Source organism: Teleopsis dalmanni, chromosome 2 (assembly GCF_002237135.1).
Source record: "Teleopsis dalmanni isolate 2A chromosome 2, ASM223713v2, whole genome shotgun sequence".
Taxonomy (NCBI): Eukaryota; Metazoa; Arthropoda; class Insecta; order Diptera; family Diopsidae; genus Teleopsis; species Teleopsis dalmanni.
Genome location: NC_051847.1, coordinates 71,676,583 through 71,694,476, shown reverse-complemented (window position 1 = coordinate 71,694,476; position 17,894 = coordinate 71,676,583). Strand labels below are relative to the sequence as shown.

The window sequence follows — 17,894 nt, the reverse complement described above, 5'->3', positions numbered from 1 at the left end:
AATAACTTAGAATTTGTATTAGCATAAAGTTTTGTGTATTTGCGTATACAAATTATATACTTACATATATTATATATAAATATATTTTTCACTTTTCTCTTAAATCGAAATTATACTTGGTATATAAACCCGAAGAAATTATTTGGCGGTTGAAGGCGGTTGAATAATTTTGACTCCAGCGCTGATTATGCATAATTCCTTACGACATGCATAAATTAATGCATTTTGCTTAATAAATTTATATAATATACGAGGGGAGTGGGGTGGGTGACTTGCATAAATTAAAACTTTGTTTTAATGTACATTATTTGACATTTCAGTTGATATCTTAATTATAATATTTTGCGTGCTGAGCGGAAAATTTGCAGGCACGCATTCAGACCTCCAAACAATTTGATCATGAGTCCAGGCAATTTGTTTATAATAAATAAAAAGCCTCCACTAAATTGGGAAGTGATTAATTAGCACATAATAACTTTATAACGCACGTAATTAGTAAATGAGGGAAAAATAATTGTGTGCTGATTAAATCAAAAAACAATTTCTGTATAAAAGCAATAAAGAAAAAAAAAATGGAAAATAACTTAATTAATAAATAAAAAAATAAAGTAACGCAAAATTAATTAAAAACGGAAATATAACAACCACGCGAAACACGCAACAGTAAAAGACCCTGTATATTGCCATTAAAGACTTAATTACTGTTAAGGTTAAAATTAATTAAATTTGTGCTTATTTCAATTGAAATAAAATTAAATAAAATTAAATGAAATAAAATGAAATAAATTTAATGAAAATAAACAGACGGGGAATGGTCGGTGGTTTTGCTGTCTGCTTTTATGTTTCACGTCTCAAGTCGAAGCAATCTGGAGTTCTTTGTGGGGCTTTAAAATTAATTTTAATCCGATTTTAGTTGTCATAATTAGCATTCGAGTTCAGAAATACATGGTTAAGTGCTTGTATGAAAATGTATTTAAAGATACACAAAACTTTATATGTCATAACAAGCATTTAATTTAAGCCGATTATAATATACTTTATTCGGTGTACGAATATGTACGAGTAGACAGATACATGTGTGTTGTACCCTGTATGGAATGTCTTATTTACTGAATGCAAATTGAAATACAATGGAAGTATTTTTTGTTTACACGTCATTGATCTTCCTGAAATCATATCAATTTGACAACTTAAGCTCGTATTGATTCAAATTGACAGTTTCTCTTGAAATTTTATGAATTTTCCACGATTAAGCAGTGCTGTTCCGTGTGCAGTGGAAAAATTGGAACACCAGCAAATTACAAAAGTAATTTGATATGCCAAATTATTTGAGATCAAAGAAAATATAAAATATTTCCGGTAAAATTCGAGTATACTGTAGAGCCGAAACAGGTACTTGTTGTATTGAAAGAAAATAGTTGGTGTAGTTTTGATTCATCTATACAAAAATGTAACTTAATATTACTACTTAAGTTTTTTTTTACTTCTCTGCCCCAACTATTATCCGAAGAGCCATTAAACAGCACTTAATCAAAGTGAAAATCCCAATTTATGTAAAATCAATTTGAGTTAAGTAAATTTGCTTATTATGCCAAACAGTGCATTAAATTGTAATTTTAACGCTATTTTTATACTCGAAAAAATTTTTACACTTAACTAAATGGTTGGTAAGTTACCTCAGTGACCACTTCTAAGTGATTGCAGCATATCTCGAACCCAATAAAAATACACAATATGATTGAAATTACAATTCCCAAGTGTCCAATTGTGAAAATTGTTATAAAATAAAATGTGGCAACACAAAACTAATAAAAGCCATAAATTATCTCTAGGGTATGAGCTAATTTGTGCTCTATTGTATGATTAGAAAATATAGAAAAAATGAAATAAAATCAAAATAGATTGTTTAGATAGGAAGCTAATGTATCTACAAATATGTAGTATGAGTGACATTTGGAAAAATAGTAGATGAGATGTTGAATTTAACTTTGCTGAAACTTTAGTACATTTCAAACAGTTACTTATACTTATTCACTAATCAAATTTCTTTCTGGAACTATATATACTTCTAAAATTTTCAGAATAATAGATTCAAATCAATTTTGTGTCTAGATTTTGGATTAGTTTTTAATGGGAAAAAATATCGTCAGAGCAGAAATATAAGTGCTACCTGGATACATACAAATCGATACAAATGGTAGAGAAGTGATTTGTAGACTTTTAACGAGACTGTAAAAAATCGATGATGTTAAATACGCTGGTGACTCAAAAGAGGAAGATAACAAAAAATCCACAGTATACTGTAAAGTGCAGTTATAGGCGGTAGTTAATAAATAAAAAATTTCAAAGAAACTTGTCGGCTTCATTTTGATATAACATTTGACTGTGAGAAAGGTGTTTATGAAGTGGGTGGCGCGTTTGCTGTCAGTAACATAAAAATAATAGGTTGAAGATCTAAGAGCAGTATATAAAAATGGACGAAACATGGATACACTACTTCACTATAGAGTCAAGTCGGTAGATGGCTAAGTAGACAGCAGCGGGTTAACTTTGGCAAATCGGTCAAAAACGTAAAAGACGGCTGACAAGGTTATCCTCGTAAGAGTATTTTTGTGTTCGTATTTTTGGATATGCTTAGAATTTTTTTAGCGGTTGTTACGCGTCTTAACTAGAACGTTTGAAGAAGGAAATCGGGAACAACAGCCCATATGAAGAAAAAAGTATTTTTTCATGAAGACAATGCGGTGTGTTCCAAGTCGTTGGAAAATGTGTTTAAAAATAGAAGTTTTCCAATTTTCAGATTTAGATGCATTGATAGAAACGTCTTTCATTGTAACAAAAAAATTAGAGGTTTTCTAAAGTTATAAATTTGGATAGTGTAGCCAACCTGTCTTTGAGCCGTTAGAACTTATACGAACATCATTTTTCTACTATGGAGGTTTATACTATAACCTATAATTATAAAAAAAATCAGAAGAAAGTAGTACATGTTGAACTTTTCAGATTATAACAGTTTTTATTAAAAATACTTAGATAAACATTTCATTGTATTATAAGTTTTTATATACATAATTCCGCCTATGTTAATATCGCAATCAATGTTAACAAAATCATTGATTGCGATGTTTAGATAGCATTTTTAGATTTTAAGAAGTGTTTTTAAAAGATTTATTGTTGCTGTACCCTATGTTTTACGTATACCTACTTAATTACACATAAATGACATTTTATAAAATATATCTCAGAAGTATTAATATTTTATTTCTGAATCGGATTTGTCATTAAATTTTATTCAAACATTTAAATTTTCAGAATGATATTAGTTTTAGTAGAAGTTTCGAAACATGTATAATAAACTTTAAACATAGAGGTTTCGATAATACAACAATTTCTATTAAGTAAAAATACTTACTACAGTCAAATTTAAATTTAAATTCAAAATCAAATTCAAACTTTAAATGCGAAAATATTACGAAAATATTTCGAAATTTTTATTAAATTCGAAACTTTTATTTCGAGTTTTGATGAGTGACAAAAAATTATCTATTTTGAAAACTCAAAGCAGAAAAAATTATGGCCTTCATCTGCGAAACCGTCCCTTCAGCAAAAAGTCCGAATGACTTAAACAAGAAGACCATACTTTGTATTTGGTGGGACCATAGTGTTATTGTGTATTATGAACTTCGCAAGTTCGGCAAAACCGTTAATGCACAACGCTATCGCCTATTGATTTAAATCATGCATTGATCGAAAAACGACAGAGATGGGCCAGGAGAGATATCGAAGTGATTTTGTTAAATCAAAACGCTATCGCCTATTGATTTAAATCACGCATTGATCGAAAAACGACCGAAATGGGTCAGGAGAGATGTCAAAGTGATTTTGTTACTCGACAATTTGCAGGAAAATCGGTGAGAAAGTCCTTGAGACATCTAGGACTTTCTTTCACACTCATCGTAGTCCCCAGATTTGAGCGTTAGCTATTTGACTATAACCACTTCACATCTAGGAGTCGAAATACAAACAGAAATCACCTGAAAGATGCGCGTATATTCAAGGGCAAAAAAATTACGTATTTTCTTTACCAAAAACAATAAATAAAAAAACTATTTGTAGGCCTGATATATTGTATATAACATATTTTGCAAACATATTATTGTTGAATTGTTTTTTTTTACTGTAATAAAAACATTAATCTACAAATTAAATTGAGGATTATCACTGGCTGACAATCCAAAATTACACGCCAAAATTCGTAAATCCCGAACTTAAGATATAAGTGTGAAAATATAATTTCCAAATAAAAACAATAGCAACAACAATAATGATCAGACAAATTTAATGATGTGACCCGAACCATATGTTCCTTCGCAGTGCAACTCTATTTTTGTATGCGAATATGCGAACTAAGCCAGACTAGACCAGACTCCGTGCAAAGTTATAAATGACAATTACTTCGGTTGGATTAGTGTGAGATTTTACGAAGCGATTCCCATAAATGGAAGAAAACTCAATGTGGAAAAATGAACAGTGGCGGCTGAAGAGAGAAAGAAAAACAAATGCAAGCTGTGGTCGCATGCTTCGTTAAAGATTACATTTATTTTTTATGCTTAAAGTTTTTCTATTCTGATTAAAAGCAACAATAAGCGTAGCGCACAAAGTAAAGTAAGGGTTAAGGGCGTGCATATTTGACAAGTGAAACTGCAAAGCAAAAAAATGTATGTATGTTAAATGATGATGAAGTGTTTTGAGGGTGCGAAGTGTAAAGCGCCGTTTATTGTGTGTTATTGTTGCGCTGTTTGCGTCGTCGTAAGTACAGAAGACATTGAAGGACCTAATCATACGCTGGATTAAACATAATCATTTGAAAAATTTGCAAAAATGTCAGTGAAGTTTATTTACACTTTTTTTTGTTGGGTTGTATGTGTAACTTTTCTTGTGTAGAAGAAGCATTTTTGGGGAATGACGTTTGAAACTAAAAGAAAAGGGTTAATTAAAATGAAATTTACTGGAAAAACTAAATTATATGAGAAACAATTAGAGTTGAAAATAGAAGATTGATTAGCATAATATGAACTAATTAGAACGTATTTCGTACATCAATTTGGAACGCAAAGAAATTTGATTTATTTTTTTTATTTTCTATAATGATGTATTAGTTTTTATTGATTGATTATATTGTAGTGATTAAAATTATATTTTAGAAAGTTGATGTTATGTGTATTATGAAGCATTTATCAGTTAATTTGAAAAGGTTGGAAGAAATTTTATATTTTAGATATATATATTAGGTTATGCTGGCAGACCAAAAAGGCCACACGTAGACCATTGATGTCCTTTGCGATACCAGATCAGAGTCTTATTTTTTTTAGCGATAGTGTGGATCGCTTACGATGCGCGTTTTATTAGCGAATTTTGTTGGGATTTCAACAGACATCTAGGTATGTGCTCCAGGTAAAGCTGACTTAGGGGCTAAGTACTTATGTCGAGTTTTCGGGCAGTTACGCAGTAGATGCTCCAAAGTTTCCTTTGTATTCAACTCGTTGCATTTTCTACAAGCATTGCTGTGTTCCTTTGCCTGGACGATATAACATCCTCGGTGTACTTTTCGTCATATATGTGTCTACACATGATCTCAGCTATTTTACAGGTAGTTAATTATCGCCATCTTTCCTTTGCTCTCCTCGTCATGTGCTCATTCTGATGTTCATGTATTTGTTTTAGAGGTCTGAGTAAGTGGCTCGTTTTATATTTTACTTAACAGAAATTTTTTTAACATTAAAACTATTGCAATTAAAGTACAGTCAAACTTCAATAACTCGACGTACTATTTTACAAAGAAAAGGTTCGACTTATGAAGACTTTGAGTTAGAGAATTTTTTTTTAATTTTTGAAAGAAACTAGAATTTAAGATATTTATTTATTTATTTGGGATCCACAGAAGTTATAGTAAATATAATATTCAGAAATTAGAGTTTCGGATTAAAACTTTTTATTCTTATATTCAGTAAAAAGAGATTCCAATTTATTTAAAGCCTTATAGTGATCATCAGTTGTAGTATTATTCGTTAATAAATAAAAATTCAGAATTTTGAATGAGTCTTCTACTTCATTCTTGGAAGGCTAATGAACAATGACATCCACCCAACCCTCATCATCACTTTTCGCTGCGCTTAGAATTGGATCCACTAATTCAGAGCTATACCTAATGCTCAATAATATAGTCATCTGTAGGAAGGATTATGTACAAATTTCATTGTTAAGCTCAATATAATCGTTAAGAGTAGCATTGGAAGTTATATTACTTACTTTACTTTTACATAAATTCACAGTTTTCATTAATGTTATTCAAGATAACTAAAGGAATTTTTGTCGTGTTCGTCCCATGTAGAAAATTGGCCTAATCCAGCTTTTTTGAATCAGTGCGCTATTGTTTGACTACTTACATCAATATATCAAGCTTTTGTTACAATGAATTTATACAATCCATAAGTGAATTATCCTGTTTTTGCTTTAATACGCTTTAGTGCTTCTTTTACGATTCTGTTTCGATAATTACACTTTAAATTTTGAATTACTCCCTGATCAAGCGGTTGCAATTTAGAGATTTTATTCGGCGGAAGATGTGCCAATTCCAGCGACTGGCATTTGCACAAAGAAATAACATAAGAAAGAAAAATTAAACATCTGATTTGGAAAAAGGGACTTTCCCTAACACTGTTATGAATTCATACTTAAAACAAAATTTCGACTCATGGAATGCACTTTCCCATATTCCTATTGGCACGTGACAATATTTTTATTCGAGGTTATAGAGAAATTCGAGTTATAGGTCCCATTTATGGAAGCAGAATTGTATGTAATTTGCTTTCTGAAACTCCGTTGCACTCTTTTTAGTTCGAGTTATAATATAGAAAATTCGAGTTATTGAAGTTCAAGTTATGGAGGTTTGACTGTATATACATATTATATACAACTAGTACTGCATAAATAATTTTATTTTTAGTCACAAAAATGTTAAAGGAATGATTTCATGATATGAAATGATTTTATTGTTTTTAATAAAATTAAAAAAAAAATTTTATTAAATTTATGTATGAAAATATTTCTGCAGAAATAATTTTCGTTGTCAAAACCATTTGTTTTGTATTAAAGAATAATTGATTTTTCTTTTTGTTGGTTTGTTTTATTATCTCATAAAGAAATTGGAAATAAATTTCTGTTCAAATTACAAAGCAACCAAATTTAACCGAAATATCAATTACAATGCATACAAAATGATTAAAAATCGTAAAACTGTCAAATAAAATATATGAAGGCTATGCAAAATACAATTCTGCCGCACTGCGCCTAACAGCCTAACCACCCACAAACATATTCACTTATACGATTCATATGAATGTATTGGCCTGTATGTGTCTGAATGATTGTTTATATTTTATTTACCAATACTATTAAGAAATTGTTCATTTATAGTAGCATTGCATGCAAAGAAGAAAAGAAAAAAAGTAATCAGAAAAACTTGTTTTTTTTTTTATTATTTTAATTTGTTTTTTTTTTTACTTTTGTCATACGAATATTTGTCATATGTGCAATAAAATGAAACCAATAACAAAATACATAAAATACACAAAAAAAGAAAAATAAATAAAACAAATAAAATATATGAATGCCATTTTCCTAAGAAATAAAATGGATTTTTATTGCATTTGTTTTAATATTTGTTGTTGCCTTTATTTGTTTTTGTTAGTTTTTAAATGTTTTTGATATTTGTTTAATATTTTACCATTTTTATTGATCTTTAACGTCTTTAAGTTGTTTTATTGTCGTGTTGAGGAGAGGGAGTGGATGAGTGCATGTGAAGGTTTAGCTGTATGCATACGATTTGCATGTATTGAAGTAAACATTAAAGGATATTCGTAAGCATATCCCATGCGATATTGAGGTTCATTCAATTTCATTGCTGCTTGATTTTTAGTTATTATTACTTTGCGTTGTCGAACGTAATTCGTTCTGTATTTAATGTTTTTATGCGTTTAAGCTTATAAATAAATTATTTTTCTATTATTTACATTAGCTCTTACTCTAAGAGGAAGAGGAAGCATATGCTTGCATGAAGACAATAAATGTAATAAATACTGATGTCACATAAATTTAATAATTAAATATAACTTTTCTGCTTTGTTTGGCAATGGAGATAAAAACATTAAGGGTAGTAATAAGAAATAAAACAATAATAATAATATAATATAAAATATATATATGTAATATAAAATAATAATATAAAAAAAAATAATCATTATCCTCTTAATTCAAATATTTATTTTAAATTAATTTAGTCTTAGATAAAAACATTAAATAATTATATTAATAATTATAAATAAAATATAACTGTTCAAAAAATGTATCATAATTAATCCTTTCCAGATTATCTCGGGATTTTAGAAAAGTTAATGAAAAAAGATTAATGAATCAGTAGGTTAGGTTAAGTTATACCGGCGATTCCATGGGAACCACTTAGGCCTAAAGACCCATTGTGCTATCGTATTATAAAAAACCCAAGAGTTAAAACCACTTAGAAACTTTGGCAAAGCTTATGATTCTATTCAAAGAAAAGTCCTGAAGTTCGCCAAGATCCCCAAAAAGGAAAGTCGCTTAAGTGTAAAGGCGACGCCACGCATGATTCGGACAGAAGCAGAGCAGGTATCTGTAACCACAACTCCGACAGATATGGTTGAAAGGAAGATTTAGTCTCTTAGCATGGTTACCTAAAATACAATGACCTGTAAGTAAACCTACCGCAACACTGATAGCATCTCGATCTCAATAAGAGAGTTCGATTTCCTTAAATTGGTGCGTGGCCAAATTGCATACAGATGCCTGCATATCATTGAGTTTTCCCATCTCTTATTAATAAAATCGGCACAGAAAAAACTTAGTGTCAATTTGTTTGAGCATCAGCGAACCAGTAAAGATTGGGCCAAAGCTTGGGGAGGTTACGGTATACCGATTAAGTACATTCAAAAGGAAGCTCATCTTAAAAACTACATTTAAACAAAAGGGTATTTTAATATCTATACTGGCTTAAAAAAATTTCGAATTTTGATTATCTATTTTATTTTTGCCACACTATGTGACGGTGATAGGAATAAATAAACAATAAATTTTTTGTCATATGAATTGATTTCGCAATATTCCTTTGATTTTTTTGTTTGGATATTGATATAATATTCGATAGACACAGTGTTTTAAAGAACGTTTGTGTTGAGGCTTATATGTTAGTATATATAAACAGAAAAAGCCAAAGAATATTTCAAATTGTTTACTTATTTTAGGTTAAGTTTTTACAAATAAACTTTCAGAAGAAAACTCATTTTTTAAATTTAGTCAGAGTTATGTAGTCAATAAGACTTATTGTCATAGTGCCCATTGATTTTCTAAAAACCATTGATTTTGGTTTGATGATTTTGGAGAGTGGTGCTGGTTTTATCTGTTACTACGATCACTTCGACTAAAGAAATTTTGTAGTTCATTTTATAGCAAATTAGTCCATCAAATAGTCCTAGAAAGTTGCAGTACCCTGCTCGACTGGACCCTGCTCGTGTTAAATAATTGTAACTCAAAAGTTATGCATTAAGAGTATAAGTTTTTAAAAATTTTTGTTGGTATAAAACTCTTACAGAATGTTTGATTAGTAAAATACTTGTATACGATCCTTATGTGTCTTAAATTACATATTTTTTAGAATCTTATGGCATAACTTTTATTCCGAACAGTTTTTTCCAAGTATGCTTGCTCGATGAATGGTATATATTTATAGTTTTAGTTCTGATCAAGTTCTTTTAAAGAACATAATTCCATATCTTTTATAAAATTTTTTACAAATAAATTATATTATATGAAATAAATATGATTTTAAGTTTGTAAACACTTGATTTTGAGTGGAATTGGGATTATTTGCATTAATTATGAGTTAAAATATTTTAATGTTAACGTTTAGAAGTATTTACGATTAAAAGAATTTACAAGAAAATTGTATGTTGTTGGTTTGAAAAGTTATTCCCTAAACTAGTGTATCTTAATACAAAACGTACTGTATTTGTAATGTTATTAATAAGGACTAGTAAAATTTTAAATGTGTTTTGCAGGATCGGTATTAATATCTATAAGCAATGATGTAAAAATGGAAACTTTATGGTCCGTAGCTTGAAAAGCTTAATTTTACATGATCTTCTCATTTTTTATAATAAGGTAAAACCTAAACTATAATGGTTTATTGATTTCTAAAGTCTCATTGAACAAAAATACTTATTATTTAACAAAACAAATGTATGCTGGCTTAGGTTTAATATTTAATTTATTTCAATTCCATTTATCCTTACTAAAAATTTTATATCATTATCAACATTCAATTATTATTAACACTAACCGTTTTATTGTTAAGCAATCTGTAAAAGGGTTAATGAGCCTAATATCATGCAATGAAATTTGGAAATCAGAATTTATAAAAAAGAAATTCATCATAACTCAATTTGTTACTCGTGTAATATATTTCGTGTGTGTCGAAATTGACAAAAATCGAGAATCAAGAATCGAGAATATCCCCTTTAGGCAAAAACCAAATAGTTTCGTTTAAGGACATGAAAATGCAATTTATTTATGATTTTATTTATTTGTATTTTGTTGAGTTATGGAACTTATGGAATAAAGAAACAATTCAAGGAATAAGACGGGAACTACTCTTGTCAACCACCCGCAAAGTATATCAAATTTCGTGTTTTGACAAATCATTTTTATTGACTAAACATTCCGGCAATTCGTAAGATTCAGGCACGCCATAAGCCCGCAGAGTTGCGCGGGTTTTGAAAATAAATTTTCAATATAGTTAAATAAATAAATATAAATACATATAAATAACATAATGTAATGAAACGAAATAATAAAATTTATTTAGTTTTACGTTGCGGTAAATTTGAAATTTCATCACGTGCACAAAGGTTTATCAGCGTTTGTAGATGGCGCTTTATGGCGTACGTCCCCTATGTGTCACTTTGTCAAATTGACACGAATTCAAATTATGTCAAATGCTATACTGCAAATACTGAATAACCCTTTTTATATCGCAATTTCATTTTAATCAATTTTATATGCATTTATTTGACTTTGTATCGAAGTGGCATTGGCATCGGCATCGGCATCGACATCGACATCTAGTTTATTTAGTTGTTAGATATTCGCTATAGGAAATTCGTTTGATTGAGTTACAAATCACAAATCACAAATCAAATGTTTATGAACACATTTTTTCGGCGGGGTCTCTCAATCTATTTGCGGCTGAGTTTTGGTTTTGCATAATGAAATTGGTAAATGCTAGTTTAAAAAGTTTGATTGGTTTTTTGTGTATGGCTGTCGATAGAAATAACATTGAATTCAGTTGATTACATTTTTAATAATAGCACTAAATACAAATATTTATCATATATTCAAAATAAGTTGTTCTAGTATAAGGGATTGTACAGATTACAAATTTACATCATTAAGTCATTATGTTTAAGCTTGTAGTTCCGTTATAACATCGGCTCTAAAGATTTACTCATGTCTCTATTACAGTATAGGCCTATTGTATTATCGTATTGAATTCAAAAGACATAATTTTATGAAATCTTTAAGCGACACCCACAGAAGTGTCGCAAACTGATATAATAATCAGCTTAATTATAGTTATCTTTAAAAAGTTAGTCAAAAAGCACCAGATGGCGCTATTTGCTTTCTTATGATTATGTTTAGGGCACAATTAATACAGAGTTCAGTTCATATTTACATAGTACCATACAATACTAAAGATAAAATTTAGATAAGATAAGATACAAGATTTAAGATAATCATTCCTTTTGAAATATCATGTAGGAGCATTGGTGCTATGTCGAGTGATGAAATTATTTTAGCCAGTACTCAACATTTCATATCAATATTACATTAACAAAGAAAATTTTGGAAGAGTAAGATTTAATAACCATTTCCTAAAATGAATTTGAACTAAATTATTCTCATTATAAGTCGCGTTTTACAATAAAGTAATTATGAAACAAAAAGTATAGGATGGCCCTAACACCTTGCTTAAATCAAACAGTATTTTAATCAGGGCATTACTAGTGCAGAGTTCAATCCTTATTGAGTACTACACAAAACGAAAATTTGTCTTTAATCAAATAACACGAAGTTGTATCAGTATTATGAGATGTATATGTAGTTATGGGATTACATGGCCCTGTAATCAACTTTTCTTACCAATATCTGAAAAGAATCGGATTGATTAGAGTGTTTAAAGTTAATTTGTACCCAATTAAGTTTTTTTTATCAAAAACTGTGTATAGATTAGGTTAGATAAGATTATAGCAGCGAACTTAAGTATCCATTTAGGTCTATTGGTCCATTATGTTACCGTGTACGAACTTAATAATTAAACATTATCTTAAATCATTGGCAAAGACTAAAAAGTGGAGACATCCTTCCGAAAGTTACTACAGAGATGGGCTCTATAAATTAGAATGTATTTCGAATAAGTGTATGGAAGTTAAGAGAGATAATATATTCAAAAAGAGCAGCATATTTATAACTTAAAACTGTTTGTTTTTGAACAACTTAGTACAATATAGGTATATATACCCTATTGTTTTACGAGTATAATTATTAACTGCATTTTAATAAGAGTTTATTACAATTTTTAAGTACTTTAAACAGTTAGAAATGTAAAACCGCTTCTTTTCAAATCACAATATAGAAAAGATATAATAGACATATATATTTCAGTAATGTCTTATAGCTTACATTTCTCATTTCCCCATTTAATATGCGCGTCTTTTATGCTACACCAGTTTCAATGGAATTTATGAGGTTCCTGTCGCAATTTGCCACCCGTCTATTGCCACTAAACATGCATATCCTTTCAGTATTTCAGTTCATATCCTTTCAGCTCAAATATTGTCTTTAACAATTGAGACATAAATTTTAATGTGAATTTAAAAAGTTTGCAGTCTTGCACTACGTCTAGTTAGAGAAGCTCACAAATAAGTTTGTTGTATTGCATAAATACAAATATATATTTACTATATATATGGTATATGTAAGTAAATATGAGAGTTTATTTTATAAAGAAAATTTCAACTATAATTGCAAATGCATGAAATTTCGTTGACAAATTTAGTAAAAAAAAATAAGTTTGGAGTTTCCAAAAATAAATAAATTTATTTGCTGCCAGTGTCTGTAGAGAAATTAATAGTTGTGGAGCATATTTTTGACAATATCGTGCAACTGTTAAATAAAATATTTTTTCTTAATTATTTATGATTTTTAAATTACATTATATAAGCAAATTTTACTTATACAACAGACAAATTTTTTTCCCCGTTTGAGGCATGCAATTTCATTTGTTTCAGGCCAATGAATTTTGGTCGGTCTTTGATTCGTAGTTCCAATAAATCAAAGTCAACTAATGCTAATTGTATGGGTCGAGTTGCTAGCAACCACTTTCAAGTTGCTTCCAAGTTGTAAGTTTTCATTATCTTACAACATTGTTTGTACTTCTGCTATTTAAATTTGTTAAAATAAATCGCAAACGGAAATAAATTAATTTCCGGTTTTCTTTAGTTAACTTTATCGGTGTAAGTTAACAAGTAGTTGTGTTGCTAACAATTAGGTTAGTTCTAATATTGTAAAATATATATAAAAGAAAAAACAAAATTTTATTTCCAATTGAATGAAGATACTATAATTGGAAAATGTACCCCATCTATATGGGTAAAGTATAAAAAAACGTTAACTGTTGTATTAAAGATATCGGAAAGAACTTAAAGGCACTCAATATATCTTCAGTTGTCAAGCAAAAGGCAAGATTTAATTTTCACACATATTATGCTTATTTAAGTCTAGACTTCAATAAACTATATCTGTATTTATATTGTCAATAAAGATTTTGTAAGTACATATATACTTGCATCAAAAAATATAAAATTTTTTATAGGTATCTACATATGGTAAAATCTTATGGATGATTTTCCATTAGGATTTGCATTTTCATCCTTCTTATAATAATTTAACAAAAATACTAAAAATTGTAAACGTAATACGTAGTACCTATGCCGATTATTTTCGGAAGAACATTTTTTGGATGACGATTTTTAAGTGATGAGGCTCAAATTTTCATAGCTATGAGGTCCTTTGTTTATTTAATAATTATACTAACAAACAGATTTGTCGTATATGATGGTATTAAGACCTCTAAACAACTATTGTAAAATTGGACTAGAAGTGTGATAGGCTCGTAGTTTTTTGAATAACAAAAGAGTAACACATATCTCAAGCACAATTGTAATAGTCATTTTTCTTTGTTGGCATAAAATGGGTGTGATTTACAGTTTTATCAAGACGTGGGCATAAGCAATATAATACGATCTATTCTAAACCACCACTGGATTGTTGGATACTTTTTGCGAAGTTACGCATTGATTTGTGCGTCAAACTCACGATAAACATCCGTCAAGTTATGCCAAGCTACTGCTAATTATACGTTTAATCTAATGCCGTTCTCAAAAGTACACTAAAACATTAACAAAACTTACCAGATTATTAAAGATACAGTGATTGAGTCAAAATAATTGAAAAATCTAACTATATGATTTTTATTTTGGAGTATTCTCAGTTTAAATTGCTAAGAAAAAGTTCGAAATTATAATAATAATACGATAGCATAGATCGTAGACCTTAAAATATTATTATTATGTTTAGTCACAATTAAAAAGGATTTATTGAAACACAATTTCTAAACTATTTCCTTGAGATATGAACAAAGAAGTTATATTAAAAATTTTGAACTAAACAAGTTTCAATGAACTTGGAATATCAGATTTAAGTTCGAATAGAACGCTATTCTGTCTGATATTTCTATATCGTCCAATCCAATGTAGACCTAAAGTTGTTGTACAAATATTATTAGCTCACCTGTACTCGAACTTCAGGCAGATTGACTTTCATTGCTAACTCCTCCCTTGAATACACATCAGGATAATGAGATTTTTCAAAAGCACGTTCAAGTTCATGTAATTGATATGTGGTAAAGGTGGTACGATTTCGTCGATGCTTTTTCTTCGAACAGTTATCGTCTTGACCTGCAGAGAGATGTAAAGCATATTATGAAGTATTATATGGAAAAAACATAAAATAAAACAAAGATATAAAGGATCATATGAACTTTTACCTTCATCATCACTGCCCGAAGTTATTTTTTCGCCTTGTTCACTTGAATTCGTTTGATTGAGATCTTCACTAGACGCACAACTACCATTTACGACGCTGTCACTATCATTAATACGATCTTGTTGCTCCGATGGACCAGACGACCCACTAGCACCTAACCGATATTCTTCCAAGTGTCGTTGTTGTAACTGCTGGAATTGTTGCTGCTGTTGTTGTTGTTGGTTCTGATGCTGAGTCTGCTGTGATTCTAAATTATTGCAATTGTCATTCAATGATTGAACTTCTTCAAATGAACGCGCTCTTATACCTTCGAAACCCTTTAGCGTATAATTATCGTGCATACTTCCGTTGGCTAATTTAACAGCATTAATGTGTGCCTCATTATTTTGGTCATCCAATTCATCACAGTAGGAGTCAGCGGACTTGCGTTTAAGATTGCCGAATTGCATTTTCGCAGCGATTGCAGGCGATTGCGGTGTTGTTACATCAATCGTTGCGGAATTGCGGTGCTCCTTTGTATCTTCATCATCGGCAGCATCGATATCTTCATTTAGTGATGATGAAGACATAGAGCGTTCATCAAAATCAAGTATATTGTTTGTGTTGGTAATGGCGTGCGACCCGTTGGAGCCATTCGTATGATTGGCGCTGTTAAAATATGCCGCGGTTGCCTGATTAGCTGTGTTTGACGAAGTAGTTTGCGATGATGATTTAGCGTATTTTTGTTCATGTTGCGCTTGTGCCTGCGCTGCCAAGGCAGCCAATTGCTGTTGATGACTTAACTGTGTCGGAAGTTGTGCATTAGATGTCGGCGTAATTGTTTCAGATAACGTATGCAGTTGATGTGTATGATGCAGTGGCGGCATAAGGTGACTCGCCTCTACCATTTGGTGCATTGAATTCAAGTATTCGCTACTTAAAGAGGGACTGCTGCGAAAGGAATTGTGCTCGACGGCGGGTTCAAATTGTATGCCATAATGCAGACGTGGACTACTGGCGTTGTTATTAACATTTGTAGTGCCTTGGTGGGGAAAATTCATCATGACATTGTGATAATTTAGTTGAGTTGTATTTGGTGGTGGCAAATGTAAAGGATTATGTGGCGTTGTTTGATGACCCGTCGGTGATGATAGGGGGAATGGTCCATGTTTTTGTGTTTGTTGCAAAATATTTGCCATGTGGTTGTCCATGTTACGTAAATGCACCAAGGACATATTGCACCGCAAATCGGTGGCATCATCTGAAATATCAACTAAAAGATTTAGAGAATTAAAATAGAAATTTGAGAATTACAAAATAGATTAGAGAAAAAGTCAATTTAGTGAAATTCAGTGCAATTAATACGATAATGTTTTAGTGCGAAAAGAGTTATGTTATATTCGAAAAATATCCGAAATTTGAGCAACTTCTCGTATAAAAATGAAAATTCATTGCTAAAGAAAAACAGAAGGTTCATTATTATTTGAGACATATTTGTTTTATCTATTGAATCTTCTCGTCGATGATTGTTTTCTTCCTCTAGACTCTAGTTATTTCAAATATCTACAGAAAAAAAATCATAGATAACAATACATTTCAGGGACAAGGAGTGAACCTTTCCGTAGTACTCACTTTTACATAAATCATGCAGTAATTGAAAATGTTTGACAGAATAAATTTTACAATTCGTTTTGATCTGGCAATGTCCACAAAGGTTACCAATATATACGATATATGGTTTTTGGCAAACTAAGGTCAGCACTAAAAACACGAGAGTATTAATTAAAACATATTAAAGCTCGTCTTCGGGATTATATGACGACTCTACAGCCTCAAATTTTGTAATGCCCAACTCATTTGTGGACCATTTCAGAGCTCAAATTCGTACTTAAGACGGGCTAATGGAAAACAAAAAAATGTTGACGAATCCATTTTTTTTCAATATTATTTTGAATGCTTCAATAAAATTTATGTCAAATTTAGAAAATACAGCGTGTTTTAAAGTTGTAGTTCAAGTGGGCTACCTGGTATAGTAAATGTATAATATTACTTTATGTATTTGTACAATGGCATAAGTAAAAGTATACGCATATCAGTATACATTATATACTGATAATATAAGAGAATATAAGTTACAAACCGTATTTTATAGAGAAAATCGAAGGAACAAAACAAAGGACACAGACATGCGAAAAATTTGAGATATACATATCCTTATAATCTTTATAATCAGTTCATTGATTAATTATTACGACATTCTAATAATTTTGATTAATATTGGTTTTCAAGACAGTGCTTATTATAGTTAATTAATTTATATATTAATGCCATATTTATTTTTTTTTGATTAGTTCCATCATTAATTATTTTTCATATTTAATGTTTTAGTTTGAGTCCATTATTTTTTATGTTATACATGCCTACAGTAATCCCCTCGATAATACCATAATTAATAGATTTGTATATTCTGTAAGATATTTAATATGTATTTTCAAAATCAATCAATTTATATTTTCAAGCTATTGCTAATAACAGTAATTGTTATTTAATTAGATACCTTACAAATAACAACTGTCTCTCTCTCTCTCTCCCTCTCTCATTTTTCATACTAATGAACATTAGAGAATAATACATATACCTTTTAAAAGTCACATAATACTAAT

At 29.9% G+C, this 17,894-nt stretch overlaps 1 protein-coding gene across 1 annotated transcript in view; it reads right to left on the bottom strand.

The window, feature by feature from the left end:
* LOC119674821 (retinal homeobox protein Rx) overlaps positions 1 to 17,894 on the bottom strand; it is a 150,775-nt gene that overhangs the window by 109,317 nt on the left and 23,564 nt on the right. The window contains exons 3-4 of the mRNA XM_038085979.1: positions 15,254 to 16,504; positions 14,998 to 15,164 (exon numbers count right to left, since the gene is read on the bottom strand). Coding sequence (XP_037941907.1) covers positions 14,998 to 15,164; positions 15,254 to 16,504 — 1,418 coding nt within the window. The remainder of the gene's footprint in view (positions 1 to 14,997; positions 15,165 to 15,253; positions 16,505 to 17,894) is intronic.